A 22,607-nucleotide genomic window follows, 5' to 3' on the forward strand; every position below is an offset into this window, starting at 1 on the left:
TTGTCCCATTTTTAGCAGTATGTCATCATAAATTTTGAAAATAACCAATTGAAGATGTCTTTAAGAAGAATAATCTCACTGTAAAAAATCCTTGTTGCCTTAAATTTTTAATATATATTTATATATAACCCCAGGCCCGTAGCCAGCCTGGTGAAAAGGGTTGGTTCTTTTTTCTCAAAAGACTGGACCTTTTTGCAGTTATTCACCTTATTTTTTTTAATTATGAGGTATAATTACTGCGTTTTAGTGACATTTTAAGCACTATTTTTAGCTGGATTTGCCTGTCAGATGGTCATCATTGCCACACTTTTTGAGGTACCAAAAACATTTGCTTAATATTTAAAAATATGAAAAATTATTATTTAAAAAAACACCAATTTATTACATCATATATCATCTGGAAAAAATGAGTCTGTTAAAGTTTAAAATAAAATAAAAACTGTAGCCTATTGTCATTTATTGGGCAAATAACAAACTGGCCAGCACATTCAACTTTCCTCAGTCAGAATTTGGCCATCTGAATAACAAAGAATTAAAAGATTCCTTCATTTTCTTTTCGGCTTAGTCCCTTCATTAATCTGGGGTCGCCACAGCGGAATAAAACGTTATCCAGCATATGTTTCACACAGCGGATGCCCTTCCAGCTGCAACCCATCACTGGGAAAATTAAAACATTAATATTAATAATGCAGAGCTTCTTGATTTTTCTAGTCTTTTTTGTTAAAATAGTATATTTTAAAAGTTCATGGATAACAGAAATAGTTTAATTAGTAATAACTTTAACATGAGATGCTTTTGTATAAATAAAAGTTTCCTGTTCTAAAGATGACTTTATACGTCAAATTCTCCGTTATTTTATTTTATTTTATTTTTTTGCACAACTGGACATTGGACTATAATTGTTTGCATTTATTGGAAGTCTCTTTTAATGCCTTCACAATTAATGATTGCATAGCAGTCAGAATAAAACAAATGAGCTCATGTGTGGGACAAACTCTGGACCTTTTATCAGTGAGTGGTGAGTTTTTCAAACCACCAGATTAACCCCCCACCCCACCCATAACCCCACCCCACCCCTGGCTACAGGCCAGTTTTTGCTGTTATTCTCCCAATTTTCTATTAAATTATGAGGTTCGAATACTGCATTTTAGAGATATTTTTAACATTAATATTTGCTGCATTAGCTTGTTGGATGATGATCATGACCACATATGTTGATGCAACACAAAAATATTTCCTGCAATTTTGTCAAAGTGCTTGCCATAAATAAAACACAAAGTGTTTATGTAGAAATGTGTGTTTAAACTGGGATTTATTACAGTTTTATAAGTAATGTTATAAGATTAAAACTTGAAATATTTTAAATAAAATCTGAAAAAATGCTTATTTTTAAAATACAAATTTATTAGTATTAGTATTAACAAAAACAATTAGGAATATTTTAAAACTCATTAAAACCAACTAAAAACATATAAAAAACTGTAGCCTGTAGATAAATAACAAACTGGGCAGTTGTTACATGTCGCCTTTAATTTCATTGCATGTTGTGTGACTATTTTTAACATTTGTAGGCATAAACTTTAGAAATTTTAATGTTATTAAGTTAATCACAGTAACTCTAGTAGGTTAGAATGAAAACCCTAAAACATTGCATGTAACATGAATTTAATTATTATTTTTTTTGCACAGAAACCATAGGTCCGGCGATCAGTGTTCATTTGTAGGAGAGGCTTGTGTGTTGTTGGTAAAAAAAATAAAAATAAATGGGTTTATCTAACCCCATTACTTTGTTTATTATTTGGTCACATCCAAAAAGTATTACTTTGTGCCCCACTCTCCCCTATGTCCATAAGCAAAACAAAACAAACAATTTACAATTTTTTACATGTTGTGTGACTGTTTTGAACAGGCATTTAAACAATTCTAATTGTAATGTTATTAATCACAGTAACTTCAGTAGGCTAGAATGAAAACCCCCAAACTAGGCCTATAGACCATTTCAAAGTGGTCATGTCATTGACCCAAGAACATTTCTGCTTGTTGTCAATCTATTTCATAACTGTAACAAGAGGCAATTCAATCAACTTAATATTAAAAATCTATCACAACATTTTTTATCAATAAGTGACTCTTTTTAGATTTTCGGAACCTATGAAAATTAAAAATGTAAAACAGAAAATATGTTGGGACCATTGTTGTTGTTTACACGCATGTAGTAATATATATATATATATATATATATATATATATATATATATATATATATATATATATATATATATATATATATATATATATATATATATATTACAAATTAAACCAGCAGTCCTCATTGGCTGTTGATCCGCAGCAGCTGTCACAGGGGTGTTTTCCCGCTCTAATTCATAAAGTGACGTACTTCCTGTATTGTCACACAGCTTCTAATGTCTTGCGGGAACGCTGGTCTTGTACAGATTCAAACATGACATTTATCTAGCGTTAGATGTCGCCTACATTTTCCTTTAACTGACGGTTTGCTGTGGTGAGGGATTTCATCGGTGCCCTTTGCTCGTTTTGACGGTCTTCCCTTCATCCCTAGTCGGGTAAACAAATACAGGCAAGTAACAATTTACATAGTTTTAGGATTCACTTAACATTTGAAAAGCAAATTGTAGGTTTTTATTCAAAACTAGAGACTCTCGTTTTCTGAATGGCACGTTTTGAGCATTAACATTGGGCAGTTTTGTTATGATGAGCTCGTGTGTTTGATGCAGCAGTTCCACAGAATCTGATACAGTGTTTACTTGAAACTCATACAGTAACGTTAGTCTGTACAGTAGGCTGTACGCGAATAAATGTGCAGAATATTGCGTAACAGAGCGGCATGGACGAGTGTTACCTTATAAACATGGAGAAACACCCCAGGTGTTTTTTCATCTTCATTTGCACAGATATTTTGCTTATTGAGTTTTCTGTACAGTGCCTATGGAAGATCATCATATCCTGTGAAAATCTATACCTTTACTCACATTACACCCAGCTTTAAAAGTAAATGTAAAGTTGGTTTTATATCCGCACATTCAGGCATTCTCATTAATAATACAGTTTCAGAAAAGCATTATTTGTGAATTCTAAACCTGGAAATCATATTAGCAGCCAATGAATATCAAAGTAACATACAACATTGTTTAAAGTCAACTAAATAGAGCTAATGTTGTTTTGAAGTCATTCTTGTGATGTAAGACTGATTGTTCAAATTAGCATAGTAAACAATATAGGGACCATTGAATGTGCTAATATAAAACCAACTTTACCCCAATCTTTTAAAAGATCTTCCAGATAAAGTTGTAGAAAGTTCAGAAAGCTGCAAAAACCTTTCAAAGGCTGGAAAAGTTACACTAAAAACGCCAGGTTCCACACAATTCCTTTATGTTGTTCTAACACAAATCAGTTAACCGTTTTTACAAATGTAAGGCAAGGCAAGTTTGTTTATATAGCACATTTCATACACAGTGGCAATTCAAAGTGCTTTACATTAACAGGAATAAAAGAAATGTGTAAGAAAAATAAAAACAAATAATAAAATGATAAAAAAACTGATAAAATGTGTTGAAAGAGTGAAGAATGAAAGAGATGAGATATAAGTAGATTGAACTTAAAACAATTAAGTTGTCACAAAAAACTCAAGAACTGTGGAGTTTTCATTTTTCTTCAGTTTAGTGTCTTCATTCATCAGTCACACACTCACAGCTGAATGAACCGCCAACATATACAGCAGGTGTTTTACACAGCAGATGCCCTTACAGCTGCAAGCCTGCAACCCAGTACTCTGAAACCTCCATACATTTTCATATGTGTACACACACACACACGCGCACACACACACACACACACACACACACACACACACACACACACACACACACACACACACACACACACACACACTACGGCCAATTTAGTGTATTCAATTCACCTATAGCGTATGTGTTTGGACTGTGGGGAAAACCGAAGCACTTGGAGGGAACCCCCACCAACACAGGGAGAACATGCAAACTCCACACTGAAATTCCAACTAGCCCGGCTGGGGCTTGAACCAGTGATCATATTGCTGTGAGGCGACAGTGCTAACCACTGAGCCACCGTGTCGCCTTCGTGTCATTTTAGCTCTAATAAGTAGGTTTAACAATCCTATTTTGTGTGTATTTGGGAAAGTTATTTGGATGGGATTTGATTTTAGAATGTTTGACAAATAAAGTAATTATTTTAAAAGGGTATGATGATTTCCTATTGGATCTACATCATAAAAACGCATATATTTGAAGCACCACACTCACAAAATTGTATTACTTGCCTTAAATTTAATTTAAAGATTAACATATTAATATTCATAAATACTTTGTCACTGCTGGATTTTTAAAAATTATAACAGGAGACAACTTTTATTTTTTTCTGTACCTTTTAAATCTGATGTAAAAAGATTAATTCCTCACTTTCTAAAATGCTGGGTTATTTCAACCCAATTGTGTGTTAACGACGTACTAATGGATTCCTTATTTTTTAAATTAAACCAAATGTCAATGTTATTTCACAAATGTGAGTTGATGTAACCCTGTCTTTTGTTTAGGTTTTTGTATTTATATATAACTAATAGAGGCCAAAATAAGTTATTGTATTTTTGCTATATTTTAGAGTTTTATATTGTGACATGTCTTTGTAATGACAGTGGTAAAGGTTTTATACAATTTTGAAACTCACTTAAATGTCTTTTCCGAAAATATATTGTTTAACATGCAAATTAAAAGTTTTTAACAAAATCAACAGAGCAGAGCTAAAGGTCCCATAGATACAGTTTGCAAGCCTACATAAGCTGAAAATACCCAAATAATACTTTCATTTTTTATCACAGAAGGGGTTTAAATAGTTTTATAAACTGCTAATAAATTTGGATCGTTCGAAAAGTTTGATTGCCATATTTAAAACTGCTCCTCCTTTTCTTCGTTTTGACCACTGAGTGGCAGCATTTAATAACATGAGGTGCTCCTGACAATTTACTGATGGTTATTGCTAAAGTTGTGACATTGTTTTCTTAAATATTATTGAATATTACTTGGTCACACACTCTCTTTTTTTAATTAATTTTTTTATTTTGTCAAATATGGACAAAACCATTGGGTTAAATGTCATTTTAAATTTCACTGAAAATGATATCAACATTAGGTTTGTCCATTTTTGACATATATATGTACATGTATATAGACAATATATGGTGTAATAACTACTGAACACCGTTATGCTTGGTGTGTGTGGTGTTTTTTTATTTTATTTTATTTTTTTGTTTTTTTGATAGTATATTCATATTTGTCTTATGCATTGTCATTTTCCTATTCAACAAAAGAGGGCAGCAAATGACCAGCTGTAAAACCCTTGAACCACACCAGTGTTACACTTGCTCGCATCCCTGCCTAAATTTCTGGACTGTTTCACAGTTTTAAGTATTATGGCCTTTTATACTCTATTCTTCATCTATGTTACAAGAAGCACTTTAGAAATAAAGATGAAGTGAATTGAATTTAGTAGAAGCAGATCTCTTCACTTAACAAGCAAATCCACACTTGAATCTTCAGATTGAAATGTAATTTACTTTATGTATAGTGTTTTAAAGAGATATTTGGTTATTGAGAAGTATCTGGCAGTACTATGACAGATCAACAGACTTTAAGTCTAATATTTTTTTAACTTTTCTTTTGTGTATTGTGGAAATAGAACAAATGATGAACAAAACATTGTAAATGAGTTTCCCCCTCTCTGTCTGTTTTGGCTGCATCTGGACAAACAGCTTAACTAATTAAGCTCAATTTGTGAGCAGCGAGAGGCCAGAGATGTGTGCTAATATCAGCTCTGGGTCTGACAGGCTTCTCATTCCTGCCAGCTTCTAACCTCTTCTCCATGGTTTCACGCCTGTTGCTTTTTGCCTCTTTGGAGGGAAGCCTCTGTGCTTGTGATTGGCTAAATCTGTTAGACACCACACCGTTTTGCTGCTTGTTTGGCTGCATGTTTTGGTGTTGTTTCAAATTTATTTTAAAAGTATGCAAGAAAAAAAATAATAATCTCATCGGTGCACTACGTATTAGTTAGAAATGTGTGGACATTACCAAACAAAACAAACACAACCAAAAGTTGTTTTTGATGTTCAATGGGAGCAGCCTGTAAATACTCGAATTGATTTAGTAGTATAGTGTACACTAAAGAGAAAAGCGCATGAATATTTTTTTACACAAGTAAAATTTCTTTAATGAGGGCACAGGTGTGTGAAGTGTTTATGGAGTGCCATGCAACACATTTGAATGCATTCTAGCCAAGAAAAACCGATGCCAACTACTATCTATTACAAAAAAAATCATAAATTAATCACTCACTACCCTTTGACAAGTCCGACAAGTCAAAACATTTTTGCGGCAGATTCTCTTCCAGCTGCACAAATTATATCTATTATTTTATTTATTACAAAAGATATAGAAATGGTTTCAAATGTTTTCAATAAATGTTTGTATACAAAAACATTTATTATTATTAATTTTGATAATATTAATAATAATAATAATTAATATTATTAAGTTATAACCATAAGTTGGTATAATAAGTATCCGTTATAGTAATATTAGTATTAGTAATAATAATGGTGAAATTAATTTTTAGTGAACTATTTTAAATTGTTCAATTTGTTTACTTATTGAACTGTACATACCCACTGCATATGGACATTTGTAATTATCTAGACACCCACTATAAATATACACTTGTAATCTAGTGCTGATTATTAATAGCAACCTGTACATATATTCATATATTGTTACATATACACTTGTAATCATGTTTATCTATCTGCACACTGCTGATTATTAATAGCAACCTGCACATATATTCATATATTGTTACATATACACTTGTAATCATGTTTATCTATCTGCACACTGCTGATTATTAATAGCAACCTGCACATATATTCATATATTGTAAATCTGCTCATAGCTTATCCAACCTGTATATAATGTTCATAGTACATCCATCTGTAAAATATCACCATAGTTTTTCTATAACTGCACTTTATAACTTATTCCTGTATCCTGCACTTGCTGCTATTGCACTGCTGGTTAGACCTAAACTGCATTTCGTTGCATTGTACTTGTACATGTGTAATGACAATAAAGTTGAATCTAATCTAATATTATTGTTATATACTTCTACACCATTAAAATTGCTTAAACAATATTATTCTTAACATTACGGTTTAATATTTACAGCTTTAATCTATTACTTCTTACTAATGAATAGGAATAATGAGAGTATTATTAATAATAATGATATATTAAAATAATTGTATTAACATTAATCTAATAATGACGATTATCAGTAGTTTGATCCTACTTACTTTACTTACTCCCAGGGCCATCAATCAAAGTTGATATTTAGCTGCACCATGTTGGTGTTTCGTAACATCAGATTTTCATGAAGTGGGTCGTTAGTCCAATGCTCAACCCCCAACCTGGAGGACCAGAACATACACTCATGCACTACGGACAATTTAGGTTACCCAATTGCCCTATTGACTTTATTCTCCACAGACGAGTGGGCGCTGCCATTTGAATCTTTTTGGCATGAGACTTCCGGTCTCATTCACTTCCATTCATTTTTAGACATTAAAAACTGTTCGTTTCGCTGTTTGATATTGCAAACTGATATTTCCTTGTTATATTATTCTACTTGGTCTGTGTAGTCATGTAAACATTTGTTTGTAGAGCAAGTAGTTTGACCGTTTTCTGCCGTTTATTATTCCTTGTCATTTCTCCCATACGCGACTGAAACAGAAGTTCTAAGACAATCGCGAAAACAGGCGCACTTCCGCATTTTAGAATAAGGTCAATAGCACATGTCTTTATACTTGCGGGGGAAACCAGAGCACCTAGAGGAAACCCACGCCAAACACGGGGAGAACATGCAAACTCCACACAGAAATGTCAACTGACCCAGCTGGGATTCGAACCAGCAACCTTCTTGCTGTGAGGCTTGCTTGTGCTGCCCATCATAATAATAATAATAATTATTATTATTAGTAGTAGTAGTAGTAGTAGTAAATATAAAGAAACATATATTCTTAAATCAATGCAATGCCTTTTTAAATGCTATATTCCCCTTCAGATTCAACAATACTTGAATACAAAGTTTAAGTTTTGGATTTCGAATTGACTCTTGAAATTCATGAGTGTTTCCAAAAATATAATAAAACAATAAAGAAAAACCTGACTGAAACATTTAGGGTTTCCACTTTGGTATGTTTTTCAAAAGTTTCTTTTTCATTTACAGTCCCGATTGAACAGAAAAATGCATTGTGCTGTGTGTGGATTCCTCATGCCATCTGCTGGAGTCTTAATAAGCTCAGCTGTGAGATATTGGACGTGCGCAGCAGTGTCTGAGTGTTTAGCAGGAGGACAAAGGCACTGACCTCCCGTCCCCTGTAGTTTTTAATAGTCCTGTGGGAGGAACAATTACACCAGGGAAGGTGGGAGCGGACAATCTCATACTGAACAGCCCTGATCGCTTTAAAAAGATTAAACCACCGACTAATGACTAATTCAGTTCCATCTGCAGCTAGATGTAGTGTTTTTTTTTTGTTTTTTTTTTGGTTGAAGCTTCAATGCATTTAAGCTTTATTTATAACAAACTTGTATTCTTTATTTAAAAAAACACATTTAAAAACAAAAGCTAATGAATGAGTGAAAGGTGCATAACAAATAGATAACCTTAAAAAAAAGCTATTCTTTATTATTATCTAGAACATGCATGTACACAAGTAGGGATGTAACGATTCACTTAACTGATTCCGTTCACTTCTTGATTTCACAACTATTTGATTATGGAACTAATCAAATGTTTTGTTTTTTACTTTAATAATATTTTTTAATTAATTACAATGAAATGGTCCATGTGCAGAGAGCTAGCCGGCTGCTAAGCAGGGCTGAGCCCGGTCAGTGCTTGGATGGGAGGCCACATGGGAAACCTAGGTTGCTGTTGGATGTGGTGTTAGTGAGGCCAGCAGGGGGCACTCAACCTAATGCCCCAGTATATTGATGGGAACTCTATACTGTTTAGTGAGTGCCATCTTTTGAATGAGATGTTAAACCGAGGTCCCGACTTTCTGTGGTTGTTAAAAATCACTGGCACAGAATGGAACTGTTAAGCAAACAAAACTCTTTGGCCGAAAAGTCAAAATCCAGCTATATGCTTATTTCACGTGGCTGCCATTTTAAAACACAAAAGCTAGGCTGTGGTGGGAAGAAACCCAGAAGTATAGGATCAGCACTATAAACATTGCAGCAACATGCTGTAGACTACAAACCTCCAGCTGTTGCCATGATTTCAAAATGCAGATATGGTGTAAACATCACTTTAATATCAATCAGTTAAGTTTAATTTAAACAATTAAAAGCATATTAAGCATCAAACAAAGTCATAATCTCTTTAAGAGTGTCCTCCTAGGCTTCAGTTTATGGCACCAGGTAAACACCATGGGGACGCTTCCCTGCCTCAGCCTGTAACCCGGTGAGCGATAAAACAATGCAGTCCTCTGTAGCACACCCTCATGTTGTCTGTAATAGTGTTGTCCTTGTACTGAATTTTTAAAAATGTCCATTTCCTGCTAACACTTAAGCGCCACTGAGCGCACTCTTAAACACAGCTGATTTGCCATAGTATTCACCAGTGCTCAACAGAAATGACTACAATTGGTCGTGAAGGTCATAAGTTCACCGCACTTCACTGAGTGCAAACACAAATTTACGAACACTGCACTGTTTTAAATCCACGAAGATCAGTCGATCGCTCGTCTGTCTTTGCACTGTAATCTGCGGTAAAGTGCAGTGAACTGATAACCTCCACGGCAAATTAGAGTCATTTCTGTTGAGCACCGGTGAACACAATGACAAATCTGCAGTGTTGCATTCTACAGTGCTTAAATGCTAGTGGGAAATTGACTGTTTTTATAAATTTCAGTGCTGTAATTTAGTATCATGACAAGTCTATTATAGCGAAAGAATCAGTTTATTAACTTGAGTTTGATAAATGGCATGAAAAATGTGTGTTTAGGAAAAATAACCTTAGCTAACTAGTGCTATTTCCCCTTAACTCGGCTGAAAATGAGCTTTGATATCCCTTTTTATTTTCACAACGGACCTTCGGGTCACTTGGAAGATCGTGAAATTATACATTTGTGTTGCTTTTTTCTTCACTGATAAGATATACAGTCAGGTACACAACATACCTGTATGACTCAGGCGATACGTTTGGGTTTCTTCCCACTGCAGCCTCGATTTTGCTTTTAAAATGACGTCCGCGTAAAATCAGTCTATTATTGTGCTTGTTTAACATGTAGTTAAACCTGAAAAACGCTAAAATCCCATTCTAATAAAATACTTAAAATTCATGCAAGCATGGTCCGCGAACATGATTGTCATTATTGTTGTATTTTGTGATGGAAGACTAAATTTGTCTTCCCCCATGAAATTTGAAGACCATCTACCTGAGGTCTGTTTTGCTGTGAGATGAGTGTCTTCTACATTTGTGCTTATACTTGCAGTCATGAATGCAGTGATGGGAAGCTCACTCTTCATTCATCTTCTTAATGATGTTTGGATCTCATGATTCCTCATTGTTTCGATGTTACTTGTTTTGATCAAAACATTGTGCGCAAAGTAATTCCAGACAGCCAATGAAAACCAGTTTACTGCATGCTCCACAGTGCCATAATCATTGTGGAATAATCATTGCACATCAAATTGGACTATTATTGGATCTCAGTTTGCAGGTTGCCAGATTTTGTTTGTCCCGCAGATGCTTGTAGTTGTTTATCACTCTGAACACTGACCCCTAGTCATTGTGGATGTGACACTCTTTCTGCTGTGATAAGGTGCGTCTCTGAAAGACCCGTCTTATCGCATTCGTAGGCTGTGACGCAGGCCCTTGTTTTATTGCCCGTGTCTCTTTGTGTCCTCTGTCATTCATCCATAGACATCAACAGCTTGAGAAATGTCCTCTGACGGCTCCAGGCGTCTTCTTCACCTCTCGCTTCCCACAAACCCTCTTTATTGGATTCTACCTCTGCATCATCCATCTCTCTCTCCCTCTCTCTCTCTCCCTTCTCTTCTCTGCTCCAGCTGGGTTTGTTGACACACTGTCGGCCTCTTCCAGCTCTCGTACCCGTTCCCTTTGCCCGAGCCGTAAAGCTGCCACAGCTGTGGGCTGTTCAACCATCTTAAATATATTACAGCCATTAGCTTTGTTAAGGCCTGACAGCTTTAATACATTTGAGGCTTTACTCCAGTCAGAGGCAGGACACTACAGAGATCCGTCTGCTTGGATTTTAATTACACTTAAAATATTGCAGCGGGCTGATAGTGGAATTATAATTCATGTCTTCATCATAATGTTCAAGTGTTGTTGTTTTTTTTTTTTTTTTTAAGTAAATGTTTTATTATTATTTTTACCTAGACAGTTAAAAGTGGTTTGTTCTTTATAGTTTACTTAATATGGTTAATGCGATTTTATATTTATGCTGCTTTTTTATTTTAATTTCTTAGGTGTGTAAATATTTAGAGAAGTTTTATATTCTATATTTTTATTTTGTATTGAACTATGTCAGGGTGTCCGCAGGGTCTTAAAAGGTATTAAATGTTGATAAATCTATTGTAGAGCAATTTAAAGCCCTTAAAGCATTAAAAAGTCCTAAATGTTATTTTTTAATGTATTAAATTTTATATTGTTTTTGATTATGCAAAGTATGATTGTATGCTGAAGTTTGCCTGAATTAAATCTGCAAATATCAGGATGTTGTGTAGTTTATGAAATCAATAAAATCCAGCAATCCTGCTGCTAGTTATCTTGCCAGTGTTTTTGGTTGAAACCTAAAGATGTTGTATAATGTCTTAATGTATGGATAGTCTTAAAAAACATCCTCCAAAGGTATTGAATTTCACTCTCTGATTCATGTTTATTCTCTCTCTCTCTCTCTCTCTCTCTCTCTCTCTCTCTCTCTCTCTCTCTATATACTAAAAAAATATACTATTTGCTACATTATTAACCTTTATTTTATTTATTTATTAAATACCTGTCCAACGGTCTGTTCTTTGTACATGGATTACTCCCTTAGCTTAATTTGGTTATTGGTGAACTGACCCTAGACATGTGACAATTCACCTGACTCGCAATGCTTATTCAGTGTTTATTCAGGATTTTGTTTTACAAAATTATTTGAGACAAATTAAAAGCGAACAAGAAACCTCGTTTGTGTTTTTTTTTTTTTTTTTTGTCTAATACAGCACTTTTTTTTTTCTTAAATAAAATATTTTCTGCGACGACAAAATCCAAATAAAAAAGTGAATAATACAAATTAAAAAGACTCTTTAATAAAAACAAACTAAAACTGAATGTGCAGGGATTTTAGTAATTTATTTATTTTATTTTTCCCTTTTTTATTTTTTAAATACCAGAATATCTATGATTTCTGGCATAAGCTGATATCTTTGCACATTTACAATGTCCTCTGCTGATAAAGAAAAAAAAAACTCACTGGGGACTGAGATGGCTGATGTGGACAGGAAAGCCTTTCCTAAACCAGAGAGCAGTGTGTACAGAGGTGGTACTGATTATAATTTGTAATGTACACTATAATAAGCAAATTATTAAAAGATGCATAAACTAAATTGAAAAAAAGAGAGGAAAAAAATAACAATATAAAACCTGCTTCTGTATTAGCACAATTTCCTCTTTCAATAATACAAATGTCATTACACTTTCGCTATGAAAACAGATGCACCGTGTAATCTCTGTAATGTAAGCTCTCCTTGGTGTAAGCGTAAAAGTAGAACTTTTCACTCTAAAAGTAGAACTAAATCAATAACTGAGCAATTCCACCGTTATGGTTGTGATGGTTGCAATAAATACTCAATATATAAACATTATAAAAGTATGTTAACATTGTATTAAAACATCTGTTTATATTTTCCAAAACCATTATACAGAACTATGGGATCAGACAAATTTCAATCTGTTAACCATTTTTAATATTTTAAATGAGGGAAATAAACATGCTTCATGGATGTGACCAAAAAAGTCAGCAAGTTTACAGAGTGTACAACATACTTTGTAGAAATTGTGTGAATTAAACTGCACAACCCAAAAGAAACAATGCTAATCAAAGGATAAGAGTTGCTCAATATAGAACAAACATGATTTAGTTATTTTTATTTAATATTTTTGGCTATATGAAAGAAAAGCTTGGTTATGGGTTTGACATCTCTCCGTTATGGATGGGACTGATGTGAAATTGCCACTTGTGTGACTTTGGTAAATCACATATAATTGTTTGAAAGCATTAACTGAGGTGTTTTTGATTATTTCTAAAGTATTGTAAAATACAATAATACACACAAATATTTGAAAGAGTTTTGGTAACAATTTTTTCACGGCAAGGTTGAGATTTGCATGGAATTGCTCAACTGTAACTTTAGCATTACTGTATCTACTGTAACTGTACCTGTCTCTCTTCACAGGTGTCGTGATGAGCAAGGCGAGGTTGAGCAGAGACAGAAGAGCGGCATCGGTGGGGGTCTCCAGAGTCACCCGCAGCTCCATGATGAGCCCTCAGGACTGTGAGCGCAGCAGAGCTCCAGACCCCGGCCTGCTGGACGAGCTCAGCCTCATGAGTGTCAGTGAACAGCAGGCCTCAGCCACACGGTCAGACCAACACTCAAATATTACTACACATTTAAGCAACATAGTGATGAAATGCAGTTTAAAATAAGGTGATCTTGATATTAGACCTCATCTTTTCAACTGCCAACGGGCTGTAAGTAATAGTAAATGTAAACATTAATAATTTGGCAAAATTAGTTTTCAGTATTTTAGGATTAAGGATATTTAAGGATTTGACTACAAGGGGTGGCGCAGCGGGTAGCACGATCGCCTCACAGCAAGAAGGTTGCTGGTTCGAGTCTCGACTTGGTCAGTTGGCATTTCTGTAGGGAGTTTGCGTGTTTTCCCTGTGTGATGGGTTTCCTCCTGGTGCTCCAGTTTCCCCCACAGTCCAAAGACATGCGGTAGGGGTGAATTAAATAAGCTAAATGGGCCATAGTGTATGAGTGTGAATTCAAGAGTGTGTGGGTGTTTCCCTGTGTTGGGTTGCGGCTGGAAGGGCATCCGCTGCATAATACATGTGCTGAATAAGTTGGCAGTTCATTCTGCTGTGGCGATCCCTGATTAATAAAGGGAATAGGCTGCAAAGAAAATGAATGAATGAATGAGTTATATAGTACATGTTCCATGCACTTGCTTACTTGCTATAGTAATTACAATGAAAATGATTTGACTACATTTACAGTAACATTTGTTACAGTTGTTGTTACAGTCATCCTTAAAGATGAGTTTCATTTACTTTAGTTGAGCAATAAATTTGTTGGTTATAACTTGTAGTAGTCTTAACATTCGTTAATAAACATACAGCTGTTCTTTCAATATATTCTGTTAAATATTAGTCAATAAATTAAAATCAAACATTTGAGTTTGTTGAAATTAATTATAACTAAGAATAATAAAGGCTTAGAATGTTTGTTATATAGCAGAAGTTAATAATACAAGTTTAATAAATGATACAAGTATGTCAAATTTAACATGGTTTGCTAATGTTAAAGTGAAACTTTTATAATAGTGTTATGCTGTAAACTGAGTGTATTAAGATGTTTTAATAAAAAAGAATTGTTTTTGAAATAAAAATGAAAATTTTTACTTAATGATTATTAAGAATATTAAATCAACTTTGTGGTATACAAACAATATCAAAACAACTAAAGTAATGCTAATACGTACAAATATTTATATTTACTTTTAATTTAGTGTGACAACTACAAAAACGTACTAAAACAACTGAAAGATAAAGCTTAATTGAACAATAAAACAAAGTAAATCTATAAATTAAATGAGCGCTTAATTGTAGTTTTAGGAGTAACTGACCTACATCTTTAAAACTCTTTTCATCCACTCTGAAGTGATTTTGAATCTTACTTTGGCCGCAACCAACTCCTGTTTCAGCAAATAGAATGATTTTTGGCGACAAATCTTATTTTCAAACATATTTTGGGAAAATGCTTTAAAAATGTTCAAGAATTCAACAATACACTGGGCAAATTGACTACCCTTTTGATTATTTCATGGTTGATTCTACCCCATTGACTTTCGTGATGACTTAAAAAAAAAAAGATTTTTATTTTTTTATTGCAAAGCCATGACACCATATAATAATGCATGATTATGCATTAATTAATGCTTGATTGTTGCTGGTTTTCCCTGTTGGGAAGATGTACAATGTAATCTTGATGTCTGAGAAAAACAAAATAAGCAGCTCAGCTATCAGAACATAGTAGACATAGTAAGTGTATTTATACACACAAACACTAAAATCTGCTGTTTTACTCCACATAACTCCATATAAAAGCCAGAAACTTTTTTGCACAGGTTTGTCTAAAGGGTTAATTATGCCAACTGATGACCAACAGTAAAAATTGCACAATTGTTTCCTCTTCCCAACAGGAAAACCACCAACAATCAACAATGCATGATTATGCTGTCATGGCAATCAAAAATGTAATAATAATGGGAGTCAATAGGGCAAAAACAGCCAAGAACATAACGAAAGGGTGGTTAATTTGAACAGTACACAAGGGTTAAAAAGTGGCATATAATAGAGCCTAAGTTCTGTGTTGTATTTCTGCATCTCTTCAGGAAAGGTAGTAGTAAACCTGCTCTGTCCTCACCCTCTGGACGCTCAGTATCGCGCGGGGCTTTGGAAACCATCGGCAGGCTGATGAAGCTTGGTCGAGTGCGAAACATTGTGGTAGTTGCTGGAGCAGGAATCAGCACAGCCAGCGGGATCCCAGACTTCAGGTGAACACACACACACACAACCACAAACCTTCAGACTGCTGCTGAAATCTCATGACCCTCAACTAACACTTCTCTCTTTATATCAGGACTCCAGGAACGGGTCTCTACGCAAACCTAGCAAAGTACGACATCCCTTACCCAGAGGCTGTCTTTAACATCGACTACTTTTCTGACAACCCTCATCCCTTCTTCTCACTGGCTAAAGAGCTTTATCCTGGACACCACCGGCCCAACTACGTCCACTACTTCATCCGCATGCTGCATCAGAAAGGCCTGCTGCTCCGCATGTACACCCAGAACATCGACGGCCTCGAAAAACGTGAGCTTAAATGGACAGTTCAGATAAAAATAAAATAATTGTCGTTTACTCGCCTTTTTTAGTTGCAAACCATTGAGTTTTTCTTGTGTTGAACACAAAAAGATGCTAACTATAAAACTGCTAACTATTGACTTTCATTTAATTTAAGGATGCTCATAATAAACAATTACCCGTTGACTGAAAGAGTGCGTTTTTAACTGGTTAATGGTATCAGTTAAATGATTAAAAGTTCGGCTGCATAAATGTGCAACACAGATTTGTTAACTCGTGGGATGGTAACACTTGCAACCACATGTGCCTACAGATGCATTTTGGCAAAGACGGAAAATAAAAGAAGAATGTTGCTGGTCACAGTTTGACAGATGAATTGATTTCAAACCAGCGCTGATGCTCAATGCCTCTGTCCTGGAGCTGCCTCTTAAACACTACCATTTATTTGCCGAATTGGAGAAAGAAGCGCAAAATAAAACTTTCTGAAATGTGCTCTGCTTTGAAAACATTCTGAGCATCTGGGTTTTCTCTCCATTAGCGCAGGCTCTGGCACCACTTATAAACTCAACTAATAGTTCTAAAGATTTAGTATACAACCAGCAAACCAACTTTTTTTCATTTGGAAAATTGCAGCTATTAATAGTTCCAATAAAATACCCATTTTTAAGATCTATGAATCAAACAAATCCAATGATTTTTTTTAGATTTTTACATAATGACTGTGCACCAAACTGAGGCTTTTATTTTATAGCTTATAAAACATGTTTGCAAATTAATGCAATATCATGTGTAAACAACTAAATTGTTATACGCTTATATCCTATACTTTACAAAAAGTCAACATATGCGCCTTGTCATTGTTGTTTATATTTACCACGAGCGAGATGGAGAAAATAAAAGCACACAAGCTTTAATGTAAAATCAAATGCTAACGACAATCTTTAAACTAATGACTTCTATTAAAAATGTCGATAAAGGTTTGTTAAATACATATTTTTTGTTGAGCAATCAATTTGAGGTAGCCTGTTATTTTTATTTGACGGAGGAAAAAACCTTTTTATGTCCGTTTAAAAGGATTCAGTCAGTGTTTTTGTTTGTAATCTACATTTGTAATTTAAGTGAAAAATACCTAGGGCAGACACAAAATATACACATGAATTCATCTTTTTAAATTAAATAATAATGTGATATTAATTTGACCTGTTAATGATTAATATTGGGTTAATGAGCGGCGGTTGTTGATTGGCAAAATTAACCAAGATGAGCAACCTTAATAGAATTAGTGTTTTTTTTTTTTTTTTTCATTCCAGATTTCGGCTTGTTGATTAATTACATTAAGTCATGCAAACATGGTTTATATGACAGGTGGTTTAAATAATAGGAAAACAAAGATTTTAAATTTAAATATATGCTAATTTTTATATATATTGTACAAAAGTCTAAACATTGGATGAAGTCCATTTTTGTTTTTTTTGTTTTTGTGTATAATTTTTTTTTAAGTTTTGTTTGTTTGTTTGTTTGTTTTTTAAACCTGGCATTCTCCCGTGATTTTACTATTCCGTGCAGCTGTTATCCTATTTAAATATTTTCCTGTTTATTCATCTGCCAAACCACCAGGGGGCACCTTAGCCCTCAAGTATGGTATAATCACAAGAAAATTTAGCTATTTATTTATTGTTATTATTTATTCCTTCCATTAGACTGAAAGCATTTAAGGCAAAAGTAAAAAAAAAAATCTCAACATTTTTGCCTGGAATGTCTAACCTTAAACGTCTTTACTGATTTGCTGTGTTTTATTCATTAGTCAATAGTATTTGTGTGAACTCTCTCTTTAACCCTGTCTGTAGTTTGCGGTATCCCTGATGACAAACTTGTGGAGGCTCATGGGAGTTTTGCCACCGCTGCCTGTCACCTCTGCTATACTCCTTATCCTGCAGAGGAAGCCAAGGTAAATAGAGCTAAAATAGATGGTATTGAGTTTGCACCATTCTACGCACTACACATAAACTGCTTTTGTGTTTTTCTCTCAGCAAGCTATAATGAACGGGAGTGTTCCCATCTGCACATTCTGTGCTGGGGCCGTCAAACCTAATGTTGTGTTCTTTGGAGAAGATCTGCCGGAAAAATACTTCCAACATGCTGAAGATTTCCCAAAAGCAGATCTTCTCATGATCATGGGCACTTCTTTAAAGGTTGGTTTAAGTTGTTGTTGTTATTGAAGAAATATTTTAAATTCATGATGTTTCCCAGCAGGCACAGGATCTCAACATGACTTCAGATTGATGTTGTACCTATCTGAAAACACAAATCATAGAGACATGCTTCAAATAGAATGGAGGCTATTTTCATCTAGCACAAATTTCTAAAAGAAGTGGGTTTGTTTAGATCTCAACATTAGATATATTTTTTCTTATTTTTTGTTAAATATAATTTTTTTATCTTTATTATGTACATTATTATTTTGCTAAGGAATATACAGGTTTTTTAGTAATTTAAAAAGTCAATCAAGGTGTGTAATGTCACTCTATATGGCTACCATGAAATATTGAATATCAGAGACTTTTTTTTAAAAGCATTTTCTTCTGCTTATCAAGGCTGCAATTATTTAATTGGTATTTAGAAATATAAAAATTAAAGAGCCCCTATTATGCATTATAAAAGGTCATATTTTGGTGTTGGGGGTCTCCAACAGCTGTTTGATATGCAATAAGTGTGACAAAAACACTTTAATTGTCTTATAATATACATTTATTTTACCTATTTATCACAATGACTCCCATATGATTTGTTCAGAGATTAATTTGCTTCCAAACCCCTCCTTTGCATGAGGCTAATGTGTTGTGATTGGTCGACTGGGTTCTGTGCGAGACAAAAAAACGTGGCTATGAAGAGAGCCCAATGCAGGAATGCAATAAAGCAATGCAGTTAAACTCCAGCATATTACTCCACTCTAACCCCGAGTAATAACAAGGACACGCATTCAGTATTAATCCACACAGTGGCAAAAGTTGAACTATTTAGAAAATTGACCATGAGTGAGGAACAGCTGATGGTGGCCATAGCAGTAACCAGCAGCAGAGGATTGCGAGTTCAGAAACTGATTTAAATTGGTAAAGAAAGCAGCACACATTGTGTTTTCAAGATGGTTTTGGATGTGATATGTGAACAGCCATAGAGATTTACCCTAATAAATACAGTACAAGCACTGATCTATAATAGATAAGTGATTACAAGCTGCACAGAGCAACACGCAATTAAATGCATATTTTGCTAACTACAGAAAACAAGGCAACCATTTTAATAACACAGGTTGTGTATGAAGGAGAAACATTTACAGGATCTGGAGGGAGAAATTGTCAGTAACTGTTACACAGTTTGTATTAACCAAAGTCCCATACATTAATAGTCTCTACTGATCCTTCCTTCAATAGCAAACGACTGGCAAATCCCACGTTGCGGCGTTGGATATCTTTTCAATTAACAGAAAAATGACAGGAACAAACACAGCACACTGTTGGCTATACTCTTTTGGTGTTGTTGTGAAAATGAACTCAACCCATTATTCCTCACAACCGCATGTCTGGCCATCTCTCAGTGACTGGTAATCTTCGCGTCATGATCCCTCGCACTCCGCTAGTATCTGAAGGGAAAGGCGCGTTCACGTTCTACTGCATCCGGCACTTCGTATTTGGTATTGTTTTGCATGACGCGAACAGGCAAAAGATCCGGACTAACGGAGTGGAATCCAGAGTGAAATCTTTGTTAAAAAAATCCAATATTTTTACAAGATGCACTTTCAGATTTAAACCTCAGCTGGATGATTTCATTCACTCAGATCTGGTACACACTGCATAGAAGGTCATTTTCAAAAACCCATAATAGGGGCTCTTTAACTTTTTTTTATTTTGTTTTATTTTTGATATTTTTAGTTGTCAAATGATCCTTCAAAAATCATTCTAAGATGCTGAATTGATATTCACGATGCCATATGTAAATCTAATTGCACCAGTATTATAACCACTTTAAAGGTTGTTTTGGTGAACCAATTTCAAATGAATACTGGAAACAACTTTAACAGAAGTCTTTATTGTCCTCTAATTAAATACATCCTTCCTGAATGAATCAAAGTCTGCATGTAATGAAATAAAGTATAGTGTGTTTATTTAAATAGAATATATATTTATTTCCCAGATTGAGCCCTTTGCCAGCCTGATAAACACCGTGAAGTCCACAGTTCCTCGTCTCCTGCTGAACCGTGATGCAGTCGGGCCCTTTGAACGGAGGCCCCTGAGAAGAGCCGACTACATGGAGCTGGGAGATCTGTCCGAATCTGTACGCAAACTGGCAGAGATCCTTGGATGGCACACAGAGATCCAGACCCTGATGAACAGCCATGAGAACGGTCTTTATTCATACATCAGCAGCAGTGGTGAGAACAGCGGAGACTCTGAGACGGACAGCATGCACTAATATCACTCTAATCTCCTCGTGTATGGAGATCTATTACTCCTTACATCTGAGCGTTGTTTGTCTGTCCTCTCCTGACCACATGAGCACAGCCTTGTTTAGTCAAACGATGAAATCTGGCCCTTTCTGGTGGCATTATTTTAAACCGGAAAAGAAATCATTGTCTGCAGAGTGTTTGCTGCTTTTGACAGAACCCCTGTCTTCCAGTTCTTTCAATTGAGGCCGTCTGCAGGAAGACTGTACTGTAATTTAAGCAGAGAACTGTAAGTATGACACATCTGCACTTCCTGACAGAAAAAAGCTAAACTGTATCTGAATGCTGCTGGGAAGACAAACTAGACACATGGCACTTACTTGATTCATTATGGAAGGCTGATTATCTCTGGACTAGCCAAAAATGAATCATGCTAAAAGCTACTTTTCCATTTTACAAACTGTACATAGGATTTGAGGGAATAGTTGGTTATGAATGGGTGCAGATAAGAGTTAAAAGCTAGTTCACTTCAAAACTAATCATTTTTATAATGATATACTTAATGTTGTTTCAAACCAACAGGACATTCATTCATTCATTCATTTTTGTTTTTTTTTTTTTTTAGAAATGATTATATACGCTAAGGCAGGGATGTCAAACTTAGTCCCTGGAGCTCTGCACAGTTTAGTTCCAACCCCAATTAAACACCTGATCAAACTATTTGACTCCTTCAGGCTTGTTTGAAACCTACAGGTAAGTGTGTTGGAGCAGGGTTGGAACTAAACTGTGCAGGACTGCGGCCCTCCAGGAATTGAGTTTGACATCCCTGCTCTAAGGGCTTTTAAGAAAATTTGGACACTTCAAACGTTCAGAAATGTGTGTGAATCCATCTTAAGAGACGCTGCTGCTTCATAAGATGAACAGATTTAATTTAGGCTTTTTATTTGCATATAAATATTAATGCCCAAACGTAAACATTATACCTGCTTCCCACAAAAACTAGCCCCTTATCGTTTTGTTTGGAGCTTGAGAATCAATATTGAGCCTCATTGGTTCTTGTTGAGCTTAAATGTGCGGTGTGATGCGAGGATGAACCTCATTGGTTCTTAAAGTGATTAATCGCTCACCTAAAAATAAAACAAATTACTTGTTTAAGTGGATCTAAACTTTTATGAATGTCTTTTTTTCTGCTGAACACACAAATATTCTGAAGAATGCTGGGAAGAACTTTTACATCCATAGTAGGAACAAAAAATAGCTCTGAAACTCAAACAGGTTTGACCATGTGGAGGATGAGCAAATGACCGTTTCATTATCGGATCACTTTAGGACCAAACATGGCGACATGCAAAAATGGCTCTTTGGTTTTTGTGAAGCTCCTAATGTGACGTCACAAGAATGAACCTCATTGGTTGTTGCGTGTCAAGCGAGCATGGAGTTTCCGTGATCAATTAAAATGCTGTTTGCTGAATTCTTAAGTGAAATAGAAGCCTAAATTAAATGTTCATTTTAAAGCAGTCATGTCTGTTTAAAACATCTGGATTGACCCTTTTCCTGTCATTGTCCCATTTTCAGAACATGGAAAAAAAGAAACTCCATGTATATCATTTTCAAATCTGAACTCGATTCATACACATTTTTTGGCTTTAGTGAACCGACTTTCAACAGACAGAAATCTCCAATTTATTCAAATTAACTTCATTTGTGTTGTTCAAAACCAATTAGACTTCAGTTCATCTTCTCAACACAATGTAAATTGACCATTTTTCAACTGGTGTGTGAACGAACCTTTTAAAGCATTCATTCATCTAAACATTCACATTTCTATTCTGTTATTAATGACTCTGTTTTACCAATCTCCTAAGACCTTCAGTCATCTTCAGAACA

The 22,607-nt window shown here is 34.8% G+C and overlaps 1 protein-coding gene across 1 annotated transcript in view; it reads left to right on the forward strand.

The window, feature by feature from the left end:
- The first annotated feature begins 2,413 nt into the window (after window positions 1-2,413).
- The window catches only part of si:dkey-103i16.6, a 22,455-nt gene continuing 2,261 nt past the window's right edge, over window positions 2,414-22,607 (forward strand). The window contains 7 exon segments of the mRNA NM_001044708.2: window positions 2,414-2,596; window positions 13,584-13,767; window positions 15,808-15,969; window positions 16,056-16,288; window positions 18,127-18,227; window positions 18,310-18,471; window positions 20,471-22,607. The exon segment at window positions 20,471-22,607 is cut by the window's right edge and continues 757 nt beyond it. Coding sequence (NP_001038173.2) covers window positions 13,592-13,767; window positions 15,808-15,969; window positions 16,056-16,288; window positions 18,127-18,227; window positions 18,310-18,471; window positions 20,471-20,749 — 1,113 coding nt within the window. The 5' untranslated portion in view covers window positions 2,414-2,596; window positions 13,584-13,591 and the 3' untranslated portion in view covers window positions 20,750-22,607.

Source organism: Danio rerio, chromosome 18, assembly GCF_052040795.2.
Source record: "Danio rerio strain M-AB ecotype USA chromosome 18, GRCz13ab, whole genome shotgun sequence".
NCBI classification, from domain to species: domain Eukaryota; kingdom Metazoa; phylum Chordata; class Actinopteri; order Cypriniformes; family Danionidae; genus Danio; species Danio rerio.